Source organism: Podarcis vaucheri (assembly GCF_965113315.1).
Source record: "Podarcis vaucheri genome assembly, chromosome: 9".
NCBI lineage: Eukaryota > Metazoa > Chordata > Lepidosauria > Squamata > Lacertidae > Podarcis > Podarcis vaucheri.
The window spans coordinates 61,023,785-61,051,236 of NC_138767.1; the positions used below are offsets into that span (position 1 = coordinate 61,023,785).

General features: G+C 44.3%; 1 protein-coding gene across 1 annotated transcript in view; it reads left to right on the top strand.

Annotated features, from left to right (window-relative positions):
* The first annotated feature begins 11,927 nt into the window (after positions 1-11,927).
* The window catches only part of GABRB1 (gamma-aminobutyric acid type A receptor subunit beta1), a 102,943-nt gene continuing 87,418 nt past the window's right edge, over positions 11,928-27,452 (top strand). Inside the window, exons 1-3 of the mRNA XM_082238265.1 lie at positions 11,928-12,301; positions 12,531-12,622; positions 13,069-13,136. Of these exons, the coding sequence (XP_082094391.1) occupies positions 12,222-12,301; positions 12,531-12,622; positions 13,069-13,136 (240 nt within the window). The 5' untranslated portion in view covers positions 11,928-12,221. The remainder of the gene's footprint in view (positions 12,302-12,530; positions 12,623-13,068; positions 13,137-27,452) is intronic.

The following is a 27,452-nucleotide window of genomic DNA, read 5'->3' on the forward strand; positions in this document are numbered from 1 at the left end:
TATAAGGAGCTCAATCTAGCCCGTGTACACCACTTTTAGGCCCTATTCATTTCAGCAATATTGAAATCGATGGATCTGAAAAGTGCGTAAGAATGAACACCAGAAATAAATGAACAAAACACCGATGAGAATAAAACAGTCTTTGTCTGGCACCAGAATGATGGCAAAGTCAGTGCCAGGCAGCCCCCCTTGGGAAGACGATTCCACAATTTGGGGGACCACCAGAGAGGGGGAAACCTGTTATTTCATTGCCACCCTATGAACATTTCTCAAAAGCACACAGGGAAGGGCCTTGAATGTTGATATAAGAGATCAGATAGGATTCATACAGCCAAAGGCAGTCCTTGTGTCATGGACTGGCTGGATGCAGAGGAGTGTTGAGAAGCATCTGCTGGGGGACCCCAAGGGAACCCCCAGCGGAAGAAGGCTCAGAGCCAGGGGAATGGTGTGGAATGAAGATAAGTGGTCAGAGAGGGAAGTGGGGGCAGACTGAGAGGAGGAAGAGGTGTCAGAAGCTGAAGAGGTAACAGGGTTTAGTGAGCAAGAAGAGTCTATGCCAGAGAGCAGTCCAGAACCAGAGGCAGAAGCAGAGGCTGGAGAGACAGCAATGAGTCAGACTAGTGAGGAAGCCAGGCTGTCTCCCCTCCTGTGGGGACTAGCTCCCCTCCCCACTGGTGTCTCAGAACCTAAAGAGGGACCAAGAGAGTGAGGAGTCTCAGATTGTTTGGGAAGGAACCAAGGGAGGAAGAGACATAGAGAACTGTGGGAAGGTAGAGACCTTCAGTCCTCACAATCGCCTCATTGGGACAAGGACTACTAGCAAGAGTTCCTGTGCTCAATAGACCTAGCTTCCTGAGCGGTTTGTTTCTTCGAATAAAGAGTTGATTTCTCTGTGTGCGTTATCACTGACCTGCTCCTGGCTCCCACTCCAGACACCTTGAGGTATTGAGTTTCTAAGCTGTGGAAGGCTTTATACGTGGTCCTGAGCACTGCTGAGAAAGACAGTGGCTACAATTTTATACTTGCTTGCCTAGGAGTAAGTTCAACTGGGGAGGGGGGAGAATCAGGCGTGTAGTGGAAGGATAGCCAAATGTGTGTTGGATCCATTTGCAAGATACACCATCAGATTCATAAAAACACCACATTGTGTCAATCTGGGTCTGAATGTAGCTGTGTGATAATGCCCTGCAAGAAATATTCTGGAGAGAGAGATTCTGATGTGGCTGGAAGAAATTTATGTTGAGCACTATGTGTTATTAAATAAATCTGTTCCAAGGAAGAGTCTGAAAGGGGGAAGGAAATCAAGGCTTTGTCTCATCTTTCGCAGCCAACCCTCCCACACGACTACACAGACAATTATCAACTTGTCAGCAACCGCATAAATAAAATACATTTATCCTGGAAGAACCATTTGCTGATATCCTTTTATTTTGAAAAGGCTTCAACTTCCTTTTTTTCTATTTAAAAGAAAACCCTGATTATTATTTTTTGCATCTAGTTACAGAGCTTAATTAAAAAAGAAAGAAGGAAAGAGGTACTGGGGTCATGCCTGCTTGAAAATCAGCCCACTTCCCTAGAAACCTTTTTCATGGTTTCTCCATTAAAATGTGCAAAAATAGCATATGGTACAGTTGTTCTTGGAGCGAACCACTTTAGAGGGGGAGTTGAATATTTAAATGCTCTCACATAAAAAATGCCCTGAGAGAACTCTGCCTTCACTGTACATGAAGTCCTTTTAAAAAAGCATGGGAGAGCTTTCAAACACATTGTTTTACCACCTTCTCCATCTGAAGTGAGCCTATCTAAAAAGGAATGTATCGTGCTCTATTTAAATTTTTTTATATTAGTGAGGAAAGGGCATCATGTCCATGTTGAAAAGCTATGCTATTAGTACTTCCAGAGAAAAATAGGTCTGGGGAACTAAGCATTTGTAAACTTTGACTCCGCTTATAATTCCATCCTGCTTTTAATTTCCCCCAAAGCAGCACACCACACAAGCAAGTACATGGAAGTAAAGATAGTACAATATAAACCTGGAATTTGGAGCACTGGGTTTGACTGGATTTGTATCTTTCCCTAAAACAACAACAAGAAGAAAAGAGTTGTTGCATATGCTGTATCTTGAAAGTGATAAAGAAAATAATATCAATCATTAGGTGACTGGGAGGTGGGTGTTGGAGAAGGTGAAATCTTTCAAAATCGCAATTCCACATTCTCAGGTCAATGTGTAAGGAAGTATATGGTGCATGGATCAGGGAGGTTGAAACTAAGAAGAATAAATGTTATCTCTTTAGAGCTACTGAGCAGGGAAAAGAGGAAGCAACATAACAGATTGTTCGTGGAAGCCTGATTATTGGTCAGTATAAAATTGCTTGTAGGAGGTCGGAATATATAGCATAATGCTATATATTGGTAGTGGGTTTTTTGCTCTTGAAGGCAGGAGGCCATTTTTTGCCTGAGAAAAAGATGTTAGGTTCTAATCTACAGCTTTGAGAACTGGCTCAACCCAGCAACAAATTAAGGGTTTACCAGGGTTCAGCCTTTGAGCACTCTTAGTACATGTGGAATCCTGGTTTTCGAAGGAAGCAAGGCTGTATATGAACTCACTTGGGTCACTTAAACATTTGATAATTAACAGTTGGATTTGTGAACTGGGTTCACGGGGGGGGGGATTTAAGATTCTGTCTGATTATTCTCTCGATGCTGTTCTCAACAAGCTGTACTTACTTTTCAATCCTTATTGTGGTGACAGAAGCTTAAAACCATACAGGCAACTCATTCGTTCCTTCATTCATTTTCTGCCCATCTGCCTGGGTTGCCCCAGCCACTCTGGGCAACTTGTAATAGTTCATGCATTCTTCCTCCATGCTCTCAAAAACATTAAGCAAAGTAAAACATCAAACATTAAAAACTGCCCTATACAGGAAGGCCTGACCCACTGTCAGGGACTGGGCAAAGGAGGAATGGTGGAGACTGCCTCCCCAGCCTGACCCTTCCAGAGAAGAGGAAGACAGTTTTGATCAGGGGTAGGCAACCTAAGACCCGGGGGCCGGATACGGCCCGATCGCCTTCTCAATCTGGCCCGTGGACGGTCCGGGAATCAGCATGTTTTTACATGAGTAGAATGTGTCCTTTTATCTAAAATTCATTATTTTTTCAAAATATAGTCTGGTCCCCCACAAGGTCTGAGCCCATGGCTGAAAAAGGTTGCTGACCCTTGGTTTAGATTTACAACAGGGGTTTGAGGGATGTTCACAGCTCAGAGGCAGATAAGTGGAAAAGTTGGGAAATAACAGGAGACGAGGAGGAGGAGGAAGAGGAGGAGGAAGCACCAGGGAGGCGACAGCTGATGGACACAGTGTCTTTAGAAAGCATTCCAGACTCCCCATCTCCCAGAACCCGGCAAGCCTTGAAAGTAGGAGAGCAAAGAGCTCAAAGACAAAGGGCACTTCTCAGCACTCATAGGAGAGACGTTGCACTTGACAAATGAGGAAGTGGAAGAGATGGATATTTACTCAGGACAACGCCATTATCCAAGAGGCTGGGTTTTATAGCCTCTCTCTGTAAATACGAAATAAAAAGCGGACGGTAAGAACATTCCTTGTCTTTGTAGGTTCCTGGGCAACCGGCCATAGGAGTCACTTGCAGCAGCCTGACACCCACTGATGGTCCAACCTCCAAATTCAGTGAAAGAAGTAAAGCCTGGACATTAAGAACATTAATGGCTGTGATCTAGTTATGGGCCTAAGTGTGCAGAAGCAGGCTTCCTTATGTGAATCCCCAGCTGGATTAAGTACCACGTATTAGAAACTGTTGCTCATATACCTCTAGATCCATCTGAACTATAAGGATGCATTCAAGGCTGACTCAAGCTTTATTGCTATCCCAGACAAAAGCATAATTCAATCCTACACATACATATGTGTTCCAGAGCTCCTCAAAGAGAGGTTGGGATGCACACAGCGTATTGGTGTGAAGTTGGTACCCATGTGGTTCATCTACTGAAGCAAATTTTTTTAAGCCCTGGAAGGTCTGGCCTAGATGGAAAACCACCTGGATGCAACAGATCTTTAAATAAAACGAGTTATAAAACTGTCTATATATTTTACTATATTAGTCACCTATCCAAGATTGCTCCAAGTTTGCATTCAAAAAAACTGAGTGTTGCTTGAAGAAAGAAATCCATGTTAAATAAAAATGCCAAATTCAGGTGTATTGCAATATCAAACATCCAGAAGTTGAAAGCTCAAGAAAATTAAAATACAGTGGTACCTCGGGTTACATACGCTTCAGGTTACAGACGCTTCAGATTACAGACTCCGCTAACCCAGAAATAGTGCTTCAGGTTAAGAACTTTGCTTCAGGATGAGAACAGAAATCGTGTGGCAACGGCACAGCAGCAGTGGGAGACCCCATTAGCTAAAGTGGTGTTTCAGGTTCAGAACAGTTTCTGGTTAAGTACGGACCTCCGGAATGAATTAAGTACTTAACCCGAGGTACCACTGTACAATGTTCTGTGTCATTGTCTAAGTGGATGTTGTGCTACTCACTCTGATAAATTTGTTCTTAAAGATGTGAATGTTCTGAAAGTGGTATATGGACCTTAGTGAAGGTGATGCATCTCCTACGTGATATATCAGCATAAGGGATTGCACTGCCAAATCAGACCACCTAGTCCAGCACTTGACAGAGCTGGAAGGTGATACCCAGTGTCTATTGCTTGTCCCAAGGTTCTGGCTCTGATCAATATGCTGCCTCCAGACCAGACTTCACAAATCCAGTGCCTTCCTGATGCTTCAGACTGCATCTTCCTTCAACCCAAGTCATTGCAGGTTGTGCTGCTTGGGGCAGATGGCAGGTGTAGTCCAAAACATCTGGAGAATGCCAGCTTGCAGAAGGCTGCACTCGGTTGCCCTTTGTTGCAAATATTATTCTGCCCTTTCAACTTCTGCTTTAGGAGAGACAGGGAGGTAAGTGCACATGCCCATGAGGACAAACTGTGGTCATGGATCATCGAAACATCTGGCATCCTGGCAAAAGACAGCTCGTTTTTTGTTATCTATTCCCTCTTCGTTAGTATTCCACCAATGTTTGGAAGCAGAAGAATACATTAACCTTTCCAAAGGATGCATTCTTCCTCCAAGCTCTCAAAAACCATGTGGAAGAGTCCTTTATGGCTTCCTCACATTCCTCCTGGAGACTGAACATTACAGGCACTTCTTTGCTCCTCATCTTGCAGCCCCTCACTTTTTCCTTGTCTACTTTGCACCCTCTCAGTCCAGCTATAGCCATGCCCCATCTTTAAAGAAGCAAACACCATGACATATAGACATGTGACACATTATATTAAGTATGTCTATATGAGGCAGGTATTCATGACAAGTATTCATGTATGTTCCTTCTTTATTAGAGGCCTTTAATCTTTCCGGTCAAGTTTCTGAATATAAACTCCACCCATTTTCTTTGTAAACTGCCTTTACCTTCCTTCAATATTGTCCTCAAGTGTACTAGAAGAAGAAGAAGAGTTTGGATTTGATATCCCACTTTATCACTACCCGAAGGAGTCTCAAAGCGACTAACAATCTCCTTTTCCCTTCCTCCCCCACAGCAAACACTCTGTGAGGTGAGTGGGGCTGAGAGACTTCAGAGAAGTGTGACTAGCCCAAGGTCACCCAGCAGCTGCATGTGGAGGAGCGGGAAAGCGAACCTGGTTCACCAGATTACGAGTCTACCATTCTTAACCACTACACCACACTGGTTCTCAATGCCCTCAATGCAACACGAGTCAGTTTTGAATGGTGTAAGTAAGACGTGCATGTTTAAGCACACAAAAGGACACTTTTCTACCAGGAAAGAAGCAACAGGAAATGCTATCTCTGTCACATAGGTTGGTATTCCAATATCGCAAAGCAAAACTGCTGCAGACGCATTGCTAAGCCTGAAATGCCTAACATCCTTGGAATCGTAAGAAACCGCATTCAGCCACACCTGCATGTATAACATCTGCCTGGAAGAACACCCCATGACTGGCACATACAGGATCACTGCTGTCTCTCTGACCATGTGCAGACAACCTGTGATCAAGATAACACCAAGTGTGAAGGAGGCATGGGCAAATGAGCCCAACAGCTGGGGGGGAAGAGTATAAGAGCTACACAGAGTCCACTGGGTGTACAATGAATTCATTGGGTGGCAGTCAACTAAGTTCTACTCACTGTAGACCTGTTGGAATTAATGGACATAATTTAGTCATGCTCATCAGGTTTCCGCTGATTAAAACTTAACTGAATGCCACCCATTGTCTTTCTAGTTCACTCTGGAAACAGTGGCTTGTTTTAATGGAGAGCCAATTGGTTGTAGACTTTGACCAAGCAATAAGGCAAGTATTTCGATGCTTCCACTTCTTTCCAGATGGTCAGAATGGATGACTCGTCAGTTTCACCACACAGCCAATGGCTTCACACTCCTGCTTCTCTCTACACAGCTTCAACAATGTGATTTTTAAGCAGTTGTTGTCACCCCGCCACGAATGCTCATCTGAAACCACCTTCAGGCTTGATACATATATTCCCATGTGTGGGAGCTATTTTGTGCTCCCAGTTCCCTAAATAGATAGATTTTTTTCGTAATAAAATAAATTTTAAAAAATCAGGCTGAAACTCAATTAAAGGATTTTTAACTTTTGAAATCATCGATTTTTAGTCAATTTTGTTATCGATTAAATTTGAATGTCAGTAAAAACGTTTGTGCCAAAGGAAGCTTCACTCATTGGGCTAACAGTAGTTTCAGGTGGGGTAATTTTCATTGACACCATGGTGGTAGGAAAGGGTTAAAGCCCCTTTCTGGCCCTGATCCTATTTGGGCCCTCAGCACAGCTATTTCTCTTTTAAAATAATAATATGTGTGCATACTAATTACTTCCCCCGCCACCCTGGGTCAAGCTAGATGTGATATCAATTTCATATAACCAAACATCTCCAAAAAACCCCGATACTGGTCTTTAAAGTAGCATCATCCCTAAACCTCACTCCCACAAGCAAGCAACATGCATTGACAACCTCCCCTGCCTCCAAGCTGTTATCTGCCAACTCTGCCAGCTGCAAAACTCACACTTCTGTCTCCTTCAACAGCAAACAATTTCTCACCAGCCTCCACCTAAGCCAGTGGGTTGTCAGTATAATGTAATCATCAGCCATCAATGATTATTTTAACAGATCTCTACTAGCCATCAATGCTCATTAAAGAAACATTGTGTGCTATTAGATTCTTTATTTTTTAAAAAAATAGTTCCTCCTAATAGATAGTTATTTCTTGATATAATGCCATCGCATTTTTCTCAAATTATGAATGAGGCTTCACTGTATCAGAGAGATGCTTAGAGCAAGTTTGTCTCTATCAGGATGTTGCAATTTTCTGGCTTTAATTTGATGCTACAGATCATTTTATAAGCTCTTAGTGCTAGCCATACGAGTGTAGTGGCCTTATGCAAATGAACTGATACAGAGGAACAAATCTCTGTCCAAATGGGCTGTCATCATATTGAAGAAATCTTAGCCAATTAATCATATGATTTAAGTCACTTAATTGATTGGTTGATTAAATTGACAGGTGGGTTGAAAGAATTCTGAAGTGAGAAGCATACTTTCATAGAATCATAGAGTTGGAAGAGACCACAAGGGCCATCGAGTCCAACCCCCTGCCAAGCAGGAAACACCATCAGAGCACTCCTGACATATGGTTGTCAAGGCTCTGCTACTTGGTGTCTGCTACAAGGCTCTACTTTCTTGGTGTTTATGTTCTGCACACTTAGCATTCAGCAGAAACAGCCCCACCTACTCTGAGTAGGGTTGGAAGAAGCATTTGATGCTCACTTTCGTGCGCACACACCTTTTTGATTAGAAGGAGCTGAAGGAATGTTTAAAATAAAGAAATCACATAAAATTGTATGTATATCTAGCTTGCTACCTGATTTAGTTGATTAAAAGGTTTTAATTGATTAATGTAACAAATTGATCAATTGCATGCTGCAGCCCTACTCTTGATTGATCTTCAGTGCGCACCTTAATGTTCTCTCTCTGCAAACTCCCTTAACCTCCCAAAGGATCACCTTCCCGCCAGGGACCCAACTTGAATAAAATATTGGAGGGGAGGTAAGCCGCACCCTGCATAATCAATCACAAGATGTGGTGCAGTGAAATATACTCGGTGTCGATAGTGGATTTCATGCTTTTTATTCAGCTCATAGTGGTGAGGAGGAATGGAAGTTCCCCCAGAATGTCTGCTTTATATTTACACTATTATTTACACAATGGGCCCCACGTGATTGGCTAATTCCGGGATTCACCTGTAGGCCAATCAAGCTGCGGATTCACTTCCACCTGGAGCTGGATTGGGTGACTCCTGTGGACCAATCAGACTGCTGCATTCTGTTTTGAAATAATATTTATTAAAAGTTTAAGAATTAAAGGGAAAAAAGTAAAAAAAAAAGTAAAAAAGAAAGAGAAAAAATAAACAGTACAAATCAACACATTACAATACATATAAAAAAAGAAAAAGCAAAAAACATGATACATCAAAACAAAAACAAAAGCAAAAACAGTTAAAAACATATCCAATATTTCCATATCTTTATCTTTCATTAGCTTGTTTCATCGACCTCATCACACCTCCCTTTTTGTGTTCTAGTTATTAATTATTTCAGCAAATCCTTTCCTTCTTTCACTGTTTTCTGTCATTTGATTATCTTAATTTATTTTAACCTTATCTTACCATTAAAACGCTAAAACTTATTTATACTTAACTCCTTATAACATTTCTACTAAAACCATGTAATTTCATTCCAACATTTTTCTAACACTCATTAATTTTGCAACATTTCTCTAAATAATTTTATATATATATATATACTTTTTTTCCAATCTTCTTCCACCGTCTCTTCTCCCTGGTCTCGGATTCTGTCAGTCCTTTCTATCAATACCATATAGTCCATTAACCTGGTGACCTTCTGTCCGAGGCTCTTAACTCTCTTCCATGTCCCTTCTGCAGATCTTCTTCATATATATCCATGCACATTACTTTGCCTTCTGCTGATCTTGTTCTTAATTTCCTTCCTTTGGCACTGAGGAGTAGATCTCGGGGGAGCTCCAACCTAGCAATGTCTTTATTCCTTCTCAACTGGTCAGCCCATTCTCCATAGTCAGAACTAAAGTCCAAAAGATATTTCAGAGCGCCACTCTCCCCTTGACCCAAATCCAGATCCCAAAGGCCAGAGCATCCCTGCATAGGAGGATCTATCCAACTTTCCTTCTCCAATCCAAGCAGGGCTCCATCCCACCAAATCTGGCTTTCTCTAGATTCGATCATAAAAGGCAACAGCTTATGTTCGTCAAATTGTCTCTGGGAGGCCGGGGCTCTCTCCACTTGAATTACTTGAGGTTCAACAACAACTTTCTCCTTCGTCTTCTCCACAGCTTGCCATGTCAAAACAGATTCCTGGGTCAATTCCTGAGTAATTTCTGTATAGGTATTCCCTTTTTGTCCCAACTCAGTCATTTTTTGTCCCAAATTGTCAATTTTAATAATCCTCGCATCCATCTTCTCATGAAGCTGTCCCAATAAAGCACTTGTCTTGCAAAATGCAATCACTAGGGCTTCTTCTGTCAACATTCTTGTCCAAGGTCAAACTCTGATTCTCACGCTCTTTAATCTCTGCAGCTGGAAAATTCCCCAGATCTACTCCTGCAACAGTTCCAAAAGCTCCCTCTAGGGGAAACAATTTCTATTTGTATCCATCCTTTTAAACACAGATCCAGCAACAGAGCTAGTTTCGATTTTCAGTTACTTTTTTTCCTCCTTTTTAAGTGTAAAAGGAAACAATGGAAACAATGTATTACTCTTATTTAGCTATCTGTCAACATTGTTTTATTCACAGTCAATGAACTTCCCCAAAACATCAATCTTACTGGCAGTCCATTCCCAGGTTCGAAACGGTGGTGATTTATCTTTCTTCACTCTCTCTCCTGCAGGCTTAAACGATAGAATTTCCCCCCTCTTCTCCTGCTTCCAAGGGGGGTTTAGTTATTTTAACCAATGGAGATTTAATCCTTTACAAAAGACTTTCCAGGCTTTAGCTTGCAATGTCTTTGCTTCACTCTATTTACAAAAGAGGAAGGCGGACTTCCTGTTTGAAACCTTCCCGTTTCGATGCCAAATTAAAAAGTTTAGAAATCCAATTTTCCGTTCTACTCACGGGTAGTTGTTTAGAGTCCAATTGTCCACAGGAAAAAGTCAGCGCTCTCCGGCAACAGCAATGCGGCTTCACTCCGTGAAAGAAGCAGTCGATTCGAAGCACCGCGCCGCTCACCCCACGTCGCTCTGGATCCCCAAAACCGGGTTTCCCCACGAGTAGGGGAGGCGCAAAAGGTGCCAGCCAAATCCCACGTCCACAGGCTTCTCCCGCCTGTGGTTTTTAGTGGGTCTCTGCCTCGCCGTGGCAGTCAGACCCTGATTTCCACGGAGCGGATTCCTCCCGATCAGAGGAAATCCGCCATTGCCAGAGGCGCTAACCCGGAAGTCCCGACTGCTGCATTCTGGACCCTATTGTTCTGGGACCAATCAGACGGCTGCATTCTGGACCCTATTGTTCTAGGACCAATCAGACTGCTGCGTTCTGAATCCTATTGTTCTAGGACCAATCAGACTGCTGCATTCTGAATCCTATTCAGCTCAGTACATAACATGCATATACACCATTTGTCTATTAACTTTGGGGAGGACTCCAGCCCAGCTCCGTCAATTAGTTTATTTTGGGGAGCGAAGGAACCCTGGCCCCTAGAGTTAGTTCCTACACTTTCCCCATTTCCCCCCCAAAAGCCCACACTCCAAATCACAACATGAATTTGCTCCAGCTGTGGCAGCTTACCTGCTGTTCTCCACCCCCCCACACACACATACCTTCTTACAAGGTACTCCATGCTCTTTCAATCCCAATGCAGTCCATGGGCATAGTCAGTGGGGCAGCTGTCCCCTCTGAATCAAGTAAATAAATGAAAGTATGTAACTAACTGAAAAATTGCATCGCAGATAACTCGGTTCCACCCCCCAGCATAAACCCTGCCCCCTAACATTAATCCTGCCCCCCTAAAATAAATCCTCCCTACGCCCATGCCCCCCTCCACTTATCTTCCGGAAAGACCCCCTCCTCTCCCCATTTCCACAACTTCCCATTTATAACGCATGAAACCCTTCACTGTCTTCTCTCCTCCTGTCTCAGAAACAAAACTCTCTGGGCTGGATCCATGCAAAGTGAGTGGACCTGCAGTCCCATTAAAACCAATGGGGCATGTCAGGCATGACTTAAGTTTCCGCGGGAATCAATGGAACTCCCCTTCATCCTTCCCCTGGAAACGAAACCACCAAAAGCCCTTGGAGCAAGAAAAAACCCAAAAAACAGTTCATTTGGAGCTTCTCTAAGCAAACGCGCACGCACACACACATTAAAAAAAATCCACACAAAAGTGCTGCTCGTTGCCACTAGACTTGGGTTTGACAGTAAGGTCCACTTCTGCAGCTAAAGACCTTTGCCACGCGCCCCACCTCCCGCCAGTCCTAGGCTAGATTCTCCGGTGGGTGAATGGGTGGCGTCTCCTATGTTCTTCTCCTCCTTTCACGGTCACACCTGAACGCTGCCGGTTCAAAGTGCCTGCCTCCTTGGGCATCCCTTTGCTACGGGAAGGGAGGTCCTGGAGGGCGCGCAGGGAAGGCGATGATGGCATGTGGAAGGAGGAGGCTGCGGGTTAAGGTTGGGGAGGGGGCGGCTGCTGCCATTGGACAACTTCCCCCCCGCCCTTGCCCCCGTGGCTTTTCGGAGATCGGCGACCTCTAGCAGCCCAGGCGCTCCGTAGAGAGCTCGCTTTCCCCTTTGGAACCAGCCGGACCACCCTGCCCAGACAGGCGGGGAAAGCGCTGGGTGCGCCCAGGGCGCAGGACGAGGGAACTCCCCAAGGTCCCGCCGCCGCAGCTGTTGCTCGCTTGGCCGGACATTGCTGGCAAGGCGCAAAGGTGCCTTCGGAGACTGGGCCAGCTCGGCGCATGCGCCGCTCTCTCTCCGGCATCACAGCTCTGCCTGTGGATTGAAAGTTACATCCCTTGAATCTTCGCGGGAGGGGGTGGGGAGAGGGAAGGGGGAGAAAGAGGCAGCAACTCTCCACCCGGAGGAAGGAATGTGGGCAGCTCGGCCGCGGGAGCGCGTGGGGATTTTGCTCTTCCCGGCGATGATAGCCATGGTCTGCTATGCCAAGAGGTGAGATTGGCGCTTGGGCGCGAGAGGACGTCTGTGTGTGTGTGTGTGTGTGTGTGTGTGTGTGTGTGTGTGTGTGATGGGCTGAATGATGGACCTCATCTTCCGGGGAGCTCAGCTCCGTGGACTTCTTCCTCTGCTGGGAGGCTGGTCGGGATCCTGCTTGTGGCTGCGTCGGTGCCTGTGTGTGTGCGTTCAAGCGCTCGCTCTGAATCCTTTCCCTCTCCCTCAGCCTGAATGAGCCCAGCAACATGTCCTACGTGAAAGAGACCGTGGACAAATTACTCAAAGGATACGACATTCGCCTGAGGCCGGACTTCGGAGGTGAGTCTCCTCGCATTTGTTTACAAGGGGAAATCACCAGGCTGCGTGCCGGTCCCTGTAGGGTCAGAGGCAAGGGCCGGTTAGAATTCTAATCAGCCGGGTAAAGGGGTCCCTTTGGTAGCCAATTCCTTTCGCAAAATATGGGCACGTTCTCTTTTCTCTTCCCTCCCCTCCCCTCATACACACATTCGGACATCTATAGACATGCTCCAAACGTGTGGGCTCTAAATTGATTCAGTAAATCGATGTCCTTATATAAACGGATTTTGCTGGGGTCGGGTGGTAGGCTTTCAGATTTCACACAGCTCTTCGTCAGACATGAAAAAGAGCACGCCAACGTTTAAGCACGTGAACAGGTACAGGACGCACTTGAGGCTCAGAAGTCCTGACCTTCCAACCCTTTTGAATGCTGGCCATTAAAAACAAACACCTGTTTCCGTTTCCAGGCTCTCCCGTTGACGTTGGCATGAGAATAGAGATTGCCAGTATAGATATGGTCTCGGAAGTCAACATGGTGAGTACTCGCTCTTGGAATAAATAACATTGGGCGGAGGGGACGCAAGGCGCTCTCTGAGATTGCAGAGAGATTGGCCGTTTGTCGAGTTTAATGTCGTGGCGTCCTGTTCTGAGGTGTGCTGGAGAAATCAGTTTGGGGAAGACTTTGGCTGCTGCCCCCTCGTTCGCCTCACCTTTTCCAAATGTGGAACGGCGCCACCTGCCGGCCGCCGCAGGTCACGAGCTGGTTTCAGCACCGCGGACAGCGACCTGTGCCTAGGCTTTTAAAATGGTATTTCTACGCTTCTTCCGCTCTCGCCGCCTGTAGCGTTTGATTTGGATAAGAAATTAAACTGCAATTGTATTGGGGTGAAATAGAATAAAAAGAGGGGAGCTGAATGGATAGCCAGTTGATCTTTGGGAATCAAATGCTGAAAGGATGCGCAAGCGCAAAAAAGGGGTGCAAGCATGGAGCTTATAGGACTTGGTATGCAACTGGTAGCTTCCTGTAATCTAACGACTGCAGCTCTCGTTGCAGTGATCTAACTTGGTATGCGGGTGATGGAGGGGAATATTTATATTAAGAAGCCATATTTATTTCATTTTACTTTAAGACTGTGCTGATCATATTTAGGTAACCAATTATTGCTGCTATTCAGTGATGGGCTAAATCAGTGTTTGGTTCATTAGGAAGGGTTGGCAGCTGAATTGCTACTGGAGATACAGAAGCCTGTTGATTCCACCCCCCCACCCCACAGTGTTTTGACAGTCTCTTGTGAAGATGAACAGTAACTGCTGAATGATGATTGCTGAATATCAGTGCTGACTTGAGGGACTCCTGCTGAGTAATAAAAAAACAATGACAAGAATTAAGTATGAAGGTCTGGATGACTTTATTCAAGAGACAACTCAGATTATGGGTTTGAAAGCTTACTAGAATATATCCATTGGTGTGTCTTGTTTGCAGCTGGGAAATGAGGGCCATGCAATATTTATTGTCGATTTAGTAGATTTATATGCCGCTTTATGACTACAGTCCTCAAATCTTCTCACATTTATTTGTTTACAGTATTTATACTCTGTTCAGTGACAAAAGTTCTCTGGGTGCCTTACAATAAAACAATTATATGCAAAATTAAAACCTTAAAAAAAAATTAAATATCATATAAAAGATCAACAGCAGCACCAAACATTTCACAGATTTCCAAACTCCAGAAACAACAAATTTATAAACAACAAAACAGTTTTAAGATTTAAAAGCCTGGGAAAAGAAAGACATAGGGGAAGGAAACAAGTAATCACCTGGTTCAATTTTTTCAAAAGCCAGAGTATATGCATAGTATGTGCACCATGCAAGAGTATCTGGGCTGCTACCACTGGGGTGTTCCCTAGTAGCCAACTACCCAACATTATTTGTTACAAATATGAAACTGATGCAGCTAGAGGCATGCACTTGGAAACAAAGGCCGCCCCACTCTGCTTGAGCAGGAGCTAACAGCTGATGTTATTTCCCACAAGGCAGTTGGATCAGATGGCCCCCTGTTGAGTGGAGGGGAAAGTCCAGCTAGCACAGACCCAGGCAGTTTGCATGACTCTTGCTCCTGGATTCCTTATCACAGGCCTGTTGGCCTTAGATGGCCCTGTGGTGGGGAAGAGGAAGTCCAGCTGGGGAAGAAGCAGGCTTCTGGTGTTTTACTTTGCCTGCCTGCCTCCTGCCTGCCTACCTCCATATGTTTTCGTTTCCTGCATTGAGTAAATAGCTTTGCACAAAGAAGTCTTCAGGGCCAATTTGTACAACTATTTTTTTGTCAGTGCTGAATTTAATCCAAGATTATTTTTAGCAGTCATGGTTACAGATATATTCACAGTATCCCACCACCACCACCCCCATCTTTATTGTCTTTCTATATCATCAGGTCCCCATCCCCTGGCTGTTCCTAATTCTAAGCAGCACAAGCCTTTGCGGAAAATGGCACATGGACATCTCTTCTACATGTTCCTGCCCAGAAATCTGTCCTGGCTGCCTGTTGCTTTGGTTATACAGTGGTACCTTGGGTTAAGTACTTAATTCATTCCAGAGGTCCATTCTTAACCTGAAACTTTTCTTAACCTGAAGCACCACTTTAGTTAATGGGGCCTCCTGCTGCTGCCATGCCATTTCTGTTCTCATCCTGAAGCAAAGTTCTTAACCCGAGGTACTATTTCTGGGTTAGCGGAGTCTGTAACCTGAAGCGTATGTAAACTGAAGCGTATATGTCAGGGGTTCAGGAGCAGAGACGCAGAGAAGGGAGGAAACAGAGAGCGAGGGGGAGGAATCCGAAGGGAGAATGAGTGATGATGACGACCCGAGATCTCCAAGCCTAAGCAGTGAGTCAGAGGACTCCCAAAAGGGAGCCCCAGTGAGCAGAGCAAGGGGAGGATCCGGGGGGACACCCCAGGAGGAAGGGAACAGAGGGGATTCAGAGAGCAGCAGCTGGAAGTCGGGACCCACGCTCAGGACTGAGAGCAGCAGGGAGGAAGTTAGCCAGACATCGGGTGCTGGAGACTGTCAGCAGGAGGGAGGGCACGCGTCAGGGGTGGTCACGCCCTCCTCAGAGAGCGAGGCGACGGTTAAGAGGAAAGTAGGGAGTTGGGCGCGCGCGCCAAGTTCAAATGCAGAGGAAACTGGCGCAGCAAGCAGCCCGGAGAGGGAGCCGGGTCCCAAAGCCCGCCGAAAGGAGGAGGAAGGAAGTGGGGGGTCTTCAGCGTCGGAAGAGTCTAGGAGGGAGGAGACTAGGAGAAGCAGTGGGACCCAGAGACGCAGGGAGAGGCGCAGGAGGTGGAGCAAGGCTAGGGTATTAAGCTGGTGCACAGGGGGCGGAGAGTCAGACGAGACTTCGCCGACCTAAGATGGAAGGTGTAGAGCTGCACGCTGCAGTTCAGAAATGAAACGTGTAACTCAATAAAGACTCTTATAAAGTGAACGTTGGCTAGCGTGGTCCTATGTGAGCTGGGATCCGGTGGCAGCTCTGACAGTATATAACCCAAGGTACCACTGTACATGCACACATGCATACAACTTATCTGTTGTATACCAGCACTTATACAAGACAAACTACCTAACTCACAAGAAAAGCTACCTAGAGTTTTCTAGCTATAAAATCTCATAGGGTTAAGGTTTGAGTGCTATAGTTTGTATGTTTCACCACATGTCATGTGGTACATCCCAATGTTTCTTTCATTAAGAAAACAATGGTCACAGCTGAAACATTTTCCAATCTAGATAGAATTATGTTTCCCAAAGGACAGGGTTTGAAACTATCCCAACCTTTCTAAGGAGCAAAATTATGATTAGTTGACAAAGGTCAGGATCTCTGAACAAGGCAATTGGTTCCTTCTGGCACAATGCTGTAAACAATGCTTTGTTGATCCTGACATGAGTTTGCATTAACCTCCTTGCCTGGGTGTGTAATTGCACGGTGAAATAATACTGTCCCTAGCAGAGTTAAAGGCCTTGTTATAAGAGATGCTCGTGAACTTCCAAGCATTGGGAGTGCTCTGCTAACTTCACTGGGAGCTGAAGGGACTCAGAATGTCACTGTGGGACTCTTAAGACTGCTGTGGGATTTATTTGTGTTGCTTACACCAGCAATATTTCTCCTAGGTCTTCAGGACAGCATGATTCATAACATGGCTGTCCTATGCCAAGGTTTCACATTACTCTTTGCTGAGGTGGCAGAAACATGCCTTGTAGCATCTGAGGATATGTTCACCCCAGGGCAATTAAATTGGTCTAAAAGGACTTATAACATTTGTGCTGCCCAAGCTAGCAGATTAGTTTTACTAGTAGAAATGCAAAGCGCATCACTTCCGCCACAGCTGGGTGCAATTGAGTTTCAAGAGAGACAAAATTAGCTCACTCTTCCCTGTTCCATTAGGCAAAGCTCTGCCCCTGCCCTTGCTGTTGAATATTCCTGGAGCGTCCATAAATTTTTTAATGGATATGCCTGCCTTTTCTACTGGATGCACCTGAAGCACACCTGTCAATAATATTAGATGCACCTGGCCCCAAAATCCCATAGATACTGCATGAAGGAGCCAGAAGAGATCTGCAGGGGGACAGCGCTTCGATATATTTCTTTCTAGAGCATGGGTGGATAAATCTGGGTGCTCCAGGTGTTGTTGGACCACATGGTTATTGGCCATGGTTGCTCGGGTTGATGAGAGATGTAGTTCAGCAACACCTGGAGGCCCAAAAGTTTTCCACCCCTGCTCTAGAGAGAATTGGCAGCGGGCCCATGAGTCAACCAGCTTCATCATTTTAACTATTCTGGCATTTTGTAATAATAAATAAATAAATATTTTTTTATTTATACCCTGCCCTTCCTGGTTGTACAGAGGTCCATGCTTTCAAGTGAATTTCTGGTCTACAGGCGAGAGGGAATGATGGCTCAGTTGGTACAGCATGAGAGTCTTAATCTCAGGATCATGGGTTGGAACCCCACATCGGGCAAAGGATTCTTGCATTGCAAGGGGGCTGGTCCCTTCCAACTCTACAATTCTGTGAGTCTATGCAACAAGCAGCACTCTTCATTCCTTCTCCCCCCTAAACCTACCCAATTGTTTTATGGGCATTCCCGATTGTTTCAGTTGTAGAGACTTAGACCGAAGGATGCCAAGAAGGTATGTTGCTGCACAAATTGAGAGCCCCACATGCATTCCCTAAGATTAGGCTTCTCATTTTACCCCCTTCAATGGGAGGAGCAACTATGTATCCCTTTGCATGTATCCCTTTGTACTGCCAGAGCCAATCTTCCACTGGAATGAGTGGCAAAGTCTATGTGTTTGGATTAGACTACAGCTGGCATTTAACAGGTGATACCTGCTCACTTCCTCTTTGCAGGAAACGCCAAGTTCAGCCAGAATATTTTATAGTGACTTTTTCCAATTTTTAGTAGAATATAAGAGCTGTTGGCTAAATGTTTCTGTGTTCTAACTAGGCAGATAGGTTCTTCACAACTGCTATTGAGTGTAAAGCCAAAAGGCTGGTTTTCTGCAGTAATAGATAGTTATCATCACAGAATATTTGCCTTATGAACAATGCATCATAAAAGTGGAGACACAATCTGTTACTCATCAAAATAATTAATCTGTCACTTAGGAGCAGATGAAAGTGATTGATTCATAAATGGTCTACAGTTAGGAATGGGCAGCCAAGTTTGCTGATGATATCAAATTGTTCAGGGTGGTTAAAACAAAAAGGGACTGTGAAGAGTTCTGAAAAGATCTTTCCAAACGGAATGAATGGGCAGTAAAATGGCAAATGCGATTCAATGTAAGCAAGTATAAAGTAGTGCACATTGAGGGGGGGGATGTCTAAATTTCACATATATGCACACCTGGAGTCTGTAGTTACAGTAACTGACCAAGAATGAGACTTTGGTGTTGCGGTGGATAGTTTGATGAAAATGTTGACACACTGTGTGGCAGCTGTGAAACGGGCAAATTCAATGCTAGCGGTCATTTGTAAAGCAATTGAAAACGAAATAGGCAATATTATAATGTCATTTTCAAAATCTGTGGTGCTACCAGACTTGAAATAGTGTGCACTGTTCTGGTCGTTTCACCTCAAAACAGATATCATGCAGCTGGAAAGAGTTCAGAAAAGGGCAGCCGACATGACCGAGGCAATGGACCAAGTCCCCTCTGAGGAGCCATTACAACATTTGGGACTTTTAAGGTTGGAGAAAAGTCAAGTAAGAAGGGATGTAAGCAAGTAAGAGGCATATAAAATTATGCATGGTGAGGAGAAAGTGAAAAGAGAAAAGTTTTTCTCCTGCTTTCATAGGGTTAGAACTCAGAGACATCCAATGAAGCCAGCGTGGTATAGTGGTTAAGAGCAGTGGACTCGTAATGTGGTGAACCGGGTTTGATTCCCTGCTCCTCCACATGCAGCTGCTGGGTGACCTTGGGCTAGTCACAGTTCTCTGAAGTCTCTCAGCCCCATTCACCTCAGAGAGTGTTTGTTGTGGGGGAGGAAGGGAAAGGAGAATGTTAGCCGCTTTGAGACTCCTTCGGGTAGTGATAAAGCAGGATATCAAATCCAAACGGTGGAAAATTCAGGACAGACAAAAGAAATATTCACTCCCACAAAGGCAGTGATGACCACCAACTTAAGTTTATTTCCCCCCCAAAAAAAATTTTATTCATTTTATAACAGAAAAAAACACAAACAGAAAAACAAACAATACAAACAAATTCTTGCATTGTCCTTATTTTTTCTAAACATTGTTAGGTGGGTTTCCCCAAATCCCTCCATCTGATTTTCATTTTACCTCATCTTTAGCAGTTGCATATATCATAATTTCTAACCATTTTTTATCACACTTACTTTAACCATAAAAATCTTCACATTTCATTACTTACAGATAATACTATTTTAAAATACCCTGTCTTCTACTTCTAACCCTACAGCTTATATCCACTTCCAAAGCTATTCTAAGATTTAAATATTAACATATTTTTTTCAAATATTCCTTAAACTTCTTTCAATCTTCTTCCACCGTCTCTTCTCTCTGGTCTCGGAGTCTCCCAGTCAGTTCAGCAAGTTCCATATAGTCCATCATCTTCATCTGCCATTCTTCAATAGTTGATAAATCTTGTTTCTTCCCATTCTTCGCTAGTAATATTCTCGCAGCTGTATGTTGTAGCATACAGAAAAAAGTGACATCCTTTTTGGGGATTTCACCCCCCACTATACCAAGTAAAACCACCAACTTAGGTTTAAAAGAGGGTTAGACAAATTCACGCCCTCCCATCAGATGTCAAAGCAATAAACAACTACCCGACATTCAGAAGACATCTTAAGGCAGCCCTGTTCAGGGAAGTTTTTAATGTGTGATATTTTAGTGTATTTTTGGTTTCTGTGGAAGCTGCCCAGAGTGGGCGGGGTACAAATAATAAATTATTATTATTATTATTATTATTATTATTATTATTATTATTATTATTATTATTCATGGAGGATAAGGTTACCAATGGCTGCCTGCCATGATAGCTGTGTTTTATGTCCATTGCAGTAGGCCTTTGAACATCTGTTGCTGCAAATTGCAAGCTGGGACAGTGCTCTTGCACTCAGTTCTGCTGTGGACTTCCCACGGGCATCTGGTTGGCCTCTGTGAGAACAGAGTGCTGGATTAGATGGGACCTTTGGCCTCTTACATTCCCTCTAAGAAATTCAAGGTGGTGCACATAGTTCTCCCTGCTTTCCCTTTTATCCTCACAACAGCCCTGCAAGGTCTCAGCACTTGTCAAGGTCACCCAGTTTGTACTAGCTGAGTATGTACTAGTTGGTAGAGCAGGAGACTCATAATCTCAGGCTTGTGGGTTCAAACTCCATGTTGGGCAAAAGATTCCTGCATTGCAGAGGATGGGACTAGATGATCCTTCTGGTCCCTTCCAACTCTACGGTTCTATGGCTGAGTGGAGATTTGATAACAGGTCTTCCTGCTTCTAGTCCTTTGCCTGCATACTCACCTGTATTTTATTCTTTTATTATGAAAGAGGACCTCCATTTAGACTAGGCGCATCAAAAAAAAAAAATCCACTCCAATATTGTGTATAAAAGCATAACAATACCTATTATCTTGGAAACATATTTATTTTTGGCCTACTCACTGGTCCAGCATATGGAGTACCTATTATAAACACTGAAATGGGTGTACGTTATCAGGTATGAATACAAAAAACACACACCAAAAAACACACCTTTGCTTAAGAGAAGGGTGACCATTTAGTTAATTGCTTTAGTTATTAAGAGCAGCAACAAACATGGTTACCCTACTCTTCTTTTTCACATTTGCAGCTTTACTTTGAATTGGTCCAAGAACGACCCTTGAAAACTTACTGAGAATCTTGTCTGCCTCAAAAAGTTCATTCCCCTCCCCAATGAAATGCTGCCCCCTGATATACCTCATGTTGTTGTTGTTTAGTCGTTTACTCGTGTCCGACTCTTCGTGATCCCATGGACCAGAGCACGCCAGGCACTCCTGTCTTCCACTGCCTCCCACAGTTTGGTCAGCTTCGAGAACACTGTCCAACCACCTCGTCCTCTGTCGTCCCCTTCTCCTTGTGCCCTCCATCTTTCCCAACATCAGGGTCTTTTCCAGGGAGTCTTCTCTTCTCATGAGGTGGCCAAAGTATTGGAGCCTCAGCTTCAGGATCTGTCCTTCCAATGAGCACTCAGGGCTGATTTCCTTCAGAATAGAGAGCTTTGATCTTCTTGCAGTCCATGGGACTCTCAAGAGTCTCCTCCAGCACCATAGTTCAAAAGCATCAATTCTTGGCGATCAGCCTTCTTTATGGTCCAGCTCTCACTTCCATACATCACTACTGGGAAAACCATAGCTTTAACTATACGCACCTTTTGTGTACAATAACATGATGTGGACATAAACGAGATGGCAGGAATATGCTCTTCTACTAGAACTAAGAAATAAGAAAGGAATGTTGGACTTCCATGGATGATTCAATCAGCCTTGGTAACAACGGGCAATCAAACTGCAGCACGGTTGACATAAATGAAAACCGCCTGGGGATGATGGCATGCTGAAATTATTGATGGAAATGCTGCGTAGCTGCCACGAGATTGAGTGACTCAGTTAGTAAAGGCATTAAGGAATCCCTTCAGGAAAGTCCATGAAAAATGGATAAATCCCAACACGCAAGGCCAAGAGAATCCAAAGAACCCAAAGCCAATCACTTCTCCTTTGACAAGGAACATGATTATGGCATCTCTCCTCTCAAATAAACTTGATTAGCATTTAGCTGCTCGGGGCACTCTTAACAATGGAGTCAAATTGATGCTTTAAAAGTTCCAGGGATTGTAGAGAGCAGCTAATCAACTTTTCCATTCTGATGCGTGCATATTCTACGTCATGTTCTGCTTCAGTTTGGCACACGAGACTCTATTGCGGTGCTCTAACGAAGTCCTCTAATGCACGGTCACTAGATCAGGGTTGGAGAACCAGGTGCTCTTAGGCTTCTGCTCCTACCAACCCTGACCACTGGCCATGCTGGCTGGAGCTGATGGGAGTTGGAGTCCAGCAACAACTTGGGAGGGCCACAGGTTCCCCATCCCTACATTAGAGATCCCTGCACTAGTTTGTCAGATGTTGCACAGCAAAGTTATTTGTATAAGAAGGCTGGTATTTATCTGTACCAGCCCCAGTTTCTCTACAGCCCATTCGTTCTTAAGGGCCATGCTTCCCTCCACTGCCTCTTCCTCAAATCCCTACTCTGTAGTCTGTGTTGCTTCTGACTTCCGTCTCACCCTGACTCTCAGGCAGCCTTGCTCAGTAGGAGGGATGGAAGAGTCTGCCAATTTCAGTCCTCTCAGTTTCTGATTTTTCCATCTTTAAACAAGTTCTCTGCGTTTCTGCAGAAATCTGTGGGTTTTATTTTAAAAAAAATTATCCTCATGAAAATTCTTCAGAACGTTAGCGTGAATTTTCATCTTTGCCTTCTCAGTAGTGGCACCCGCCCCGTGGAACACGTTCCCACCAGAAAAACAACTACTAAGACAGAGTTGTTCCGCCTGGCCTTTGGCTTGGAGCCAATTTGATTCCCTCCCTCTCTTTCTTTTTTCTTTTCCTTCTCCTCCTGCGATGAGGCTACATTTTAATATTTTAATGTTTCAATATTTTAATGTTGTATTTTTAATTTTGTTTTTAAGTTGTAATCATTTAACTTGCTTTTATTATTGCTTGTAAGCCGCTCTGAGCCCGGCCTTGGCTGGGGAGGGTGGGGTATAAATAAAAATTATTATTGTGGTTCGAGGACCCGACCCCCGTAAAGTGAAATGAAGACACAAGGACACGTGATATAAGGTTGATGGGCTAGAAAAGGCCACAACTTTATTGATTACAGCAATGAAAAGGTATTGGCTTAGGCATTAGATCGAAACAAGTGGGTTTATTCACCAGTAGGTGGAGCCTGTTGATGCTAATCCAACTATAGGGTCACCCCTGCTGTCACCGAGGGTCGTGCCATGGCCTCCCGCCAAGCAGGCATCGGACGGAATACACGACCCCCAGATTCCTTTAACGGAATACCCCTAAAAAATGAAGGCATAGGCGATGGCCACACCTAGCACTTCGACACACCACAACACATTATTCCAATGCCTAGCCTACCCACCAATACCACAAAAGTTGTGACGATTGCTACGAGGTAGGCGAAAAAACCAAAAAGCCTAATGCCAAATGGAAAAACTCCTACCAGCCCCCCCGGGCAACCAGGGCGACCAACCTAAGGTCCATAGCAAGGCCAATGACCTAAGCCCTAACCAAAAGGGAGTGGAGGGTGGGTGACTTGCGAGGGGACGACGACGAGGAATGAGGCCAGGGAGAGGCTGGCGCTGCAGCAAAAGGCTGCTGAACACGCCCCCTCCGCGGCACCTGGTTGGGTGGCCACCGGGGGGGCGTGAGCGCCAGCCAGGTGAGCTGGAGGCAGGGGGCCACGCCCCCTGCTGGGCAGTGCTCGGGCTCCCGCCCACAACCACTCCCCTCTCTTTCAGGGAGGAGAGTCTTTATTAATATTATTATTACTAGACTTTTAGAAGACATCTGAAGGCAGTCCTGTTTAGGGAAGGTTTTAATGTTTGACGGACTACAGTGGTACCTCTGGTTGCGAACGGGATCCATTCCGGAGGCCCGTTCACAACCTGAAAAGAACACAATCCATGTCTGCACATGCGCGGGTCACGATTTGCCACATCTGCACATGCGCATGACATCATTTTGTGCATCTGCACATGCGTGAGCAGCAAAACCTGGAAGTAACCCATTCCATTACTTCCGGGTCGCCGTGGGATGCAACCTGAAAACGCACAACCTGAAGCAAATGTAACATGAGGTATGACTGTATTGTATTTTAATATTTTGTTGGAAGCCACACAGAGTGGCTGGGGAAACCCAGCCAGAGGGGCAGGGTATAAATAATAAATTATTATTATTATTTCATACACCACTTTGACTAATGTACACATTTGTGCAAGGAATTTCACCAAATGTTATGCATCTTTGTAAAGTGATTTTCACTGTTTTCTGAATGTGGCAAACACTTGGAAGCATGTGTGACAGTTGTGCATCCTTAGACACTTATGCATGGTTCTTCGGTTCTTTGGAAACTAGAAGCAGATTAGGGGAAAGTACCCTGTTGCTCTGTACATCTTCCTATCCTCTGATTTGATCAGCCACGGTGACTCATGCCAAGCATACCATCATGAGATCAGGGCAATGTCAGCACAGTTATTACATGGCTTGCTGGCATTGCATGCCTTCAGTTAGTCAACCTGAAAAATAAAGCAAAGCTCTTCATGGGCATGCTCCATGCAGCCAAATGATTAAAGGCGTGTCCAAAATCAAAGACAGTATGTGAGCATGAACTTCAGGTGTCACTATCCCTTGCTGTAGCCAATATACACACCCAGTGTCCTAGACTACCATGAGACATATGTTAATGTGAGTCTATTTCACCTCTGCTTTCTGGACACTCTCGCTGCCGTTTACAGAGCATCTTTGGAATCTACAAGGTGACCCTTTGGCATAGCATCAATTAATAGCAATTTAACAGAATTTAGCAGTAACAAAAGGCTTGTGAAACATTTACAAGACTCGGAAATGAGTCCATTAGCAGCAGGGTTATGACTACGACAAAATCTATTAGACTCCGTCAACATGAGCTGTCTGCTTTCTGGAAGCAACTTGCTTTGAGTTAAACAGGCTGTTTATAAGAGAAGCCAGTGAATGCTTGTAGTCTTGCTATGCACAAGAGAAAGTAATTGTGTACAGCGGTGGTTCCCAATTATAGCTAATTACCAAGGACCCCCTGTTTTTCAAAAGCCAAGCCACAGACCCCCTACTTTTGAAAGTTTTGATAACTCTATGGCATGGGTGTAGCCAAGGGGGGTAGCTGCCCCCAATCAATACAAATCTGAGGTTCTGCCCCCCAACAAAAGTCCTGGCTATGCTCATGCTCTATGGTAGTTACCTCTGCAAAGCAATTTTTTAAACAAAATGTGGGCTGGCCCCTAATAAGCAAATGATTTTAGGTATAGTTAAAAAAAAAAGACCATAAAATTTGTGATATTACCATGCAAAAATGACAAAAAATAGTTGTAGGGGGAGGCAAGGGATGGGGCCACGGACCCTCTGGGTGCGTTCTGCAGACCCCTAGGAGGCCCCGGACCCATAATTGGGAACCACTGGTGTACAGAGTTCCCCCAAAATAGTGGACATTTTTAATCATGAAAGCTGTCCTTGTCACATAATTCAATAAATTGCATACATTCAATAAATGATATAACACAGAATAACCAGCCACAGCAATATCTGACGGAGGGGTGAGCAGTTTGGTTACTGGCGTAGGAGAGCACTTGTGGCTGCGTTGAAAAGGAGAATGAGTAGCGTCAGTGCGGGAGAAGCTCCTGCCCAGTGTTTGGATTTGGTGGTTTAGTTTAAGTTTGTCATTCTTTAATTCAGTGCTCCTCCTCGACCTTGCGTAAGTGAGAAAGTTACTGTGAGGTTTTTAGGTGTCATGCACATTGAAATGTATACATACACAACACACACATGTGTCGGTGAAAATTTTAGGTTGTTTTTAACCTTGTTTTTATACTTGTTTCTTTGCCTTCACGTTTGTTAAAACAGCTGTGAAATAATAATAATAATAATAATAATAATAATAATAATAATAATAATAATAATGTCATTGGAATTTAAGTTAATTTGAGTTCCACAATGGAAGAAAGGTGGAATATGAATGTACTAAATAAATAAATCTAATAAATGACCTTTATCTAAAAGGTGCCTTCTGTAAGGAAGAATGACAGGGCTGTTTGGAAAAGCTAGATAACTGGAAATATGGGGTTGGGGTTCTGAAGAATGGTATCTTGCTCCACTCCAAGTACATATGCAACCTCCCCATATTCTTCACAGATTTCAACAGCCATCGTGTGTGTATGTTGCGTTTTGTATTCCCTAAGGACAAATTCATCTAAGTCCTATCACATCCTCTCCTTAAAAGAATACTGAGTGCAGTCTCTTCCATCTCTCTGGGAGTAAACTGATTTAGAGGATAGTTCTAAACACACTTTTACTACTACCAATCATTGATTCATGACCATAGTTGTGCAGGTTTCTTGAATGTCAGCCAGTTGAATTTGTGGCTACCTTATTCCTTCTGTCTTCCCGTACTTCTTTTTAATGGTGATTGGAAAGGGGCAGAGCAAATTTCTAGGTGGCCACAGTGGCGTAGCGTGGGTTGTCAGCACCCGGGGCAAGGCAAGTAATTTGCGCCCCCTAACCCGTGGATTTGCGCCCCCTAACCCTAACCCCCAGATGTTGCGCCCGGTGCAGCCGCCCCCTGCACCCCCCACGCTACGCCACTGGGTGGCCATCTGACAACCCTACTGGGAGAACATGGGCATGGTGATGGTGGTGGTTGGTTGGTTATTTGGTTGTTACGCACAATAGAATGGGCTACTTGTTTCTTTTAATGTGGAGGATGTTTCAGATATTCATCCCCCACTTGCAAGCTAAAGGCCCAGCAGCAAATTACATGAAATGAACCTGCTGGTTATGGATGCTAGTTCAAATGTCAAGCTGACCATCCACATGTCAAAAAGGGAGAAAAGGGGGGAAATGGAAATAGCTTTATCCGTTTAAACAACCAAGAGCAGGGTAGCATTGGAACCTGAACCACTTACCTGGGGCTGTGCTTCATAATCATCGTGAGTCACCAAGTGTTGCCATGGAAACAGCTACATTACATGACACAGTCTGTCTCAGAAATACAAAAATAACTGCGTAGAAAAATATTCATTTATGCATTTTGCAGTCCCCCCACCTGCTTTTAGAAATTGGCTTTCCAGCATTAATTAATTCCACCAAACTTCTGGATGTGATGAGCTAGGTGGGCACTGTTTGCTAAGTGGGCTTTTCGATAAAGATGCGTGGCGTTCTGCAAAGGCGAGTCTGCTTTTTGCTTTTAACAAAAAGGGAAAAGAAGAATGATGGATTCCACCAAAATCCTGAATGACATTCTAGGATGGCACAGAGCTTTAGTTTGCTGCATGGGAAAGGACAAAAGATTGAGATATAGGAGACTTAGATAGAAAACTTTCCTTAGTAACTGAAAACACTGGGCAGATTAGATGTTCCTGTCTTCACACAATTAACAATTGTTTCCCCAGTGTTACTGATCAATATCTGCAGTCCTAGGGAAGTGACGTCTCTCAGACCTCCTGGTGCCTGGCATGCAAAAACCAGGCATCAAAAGGTGGAGGGAGACTTTT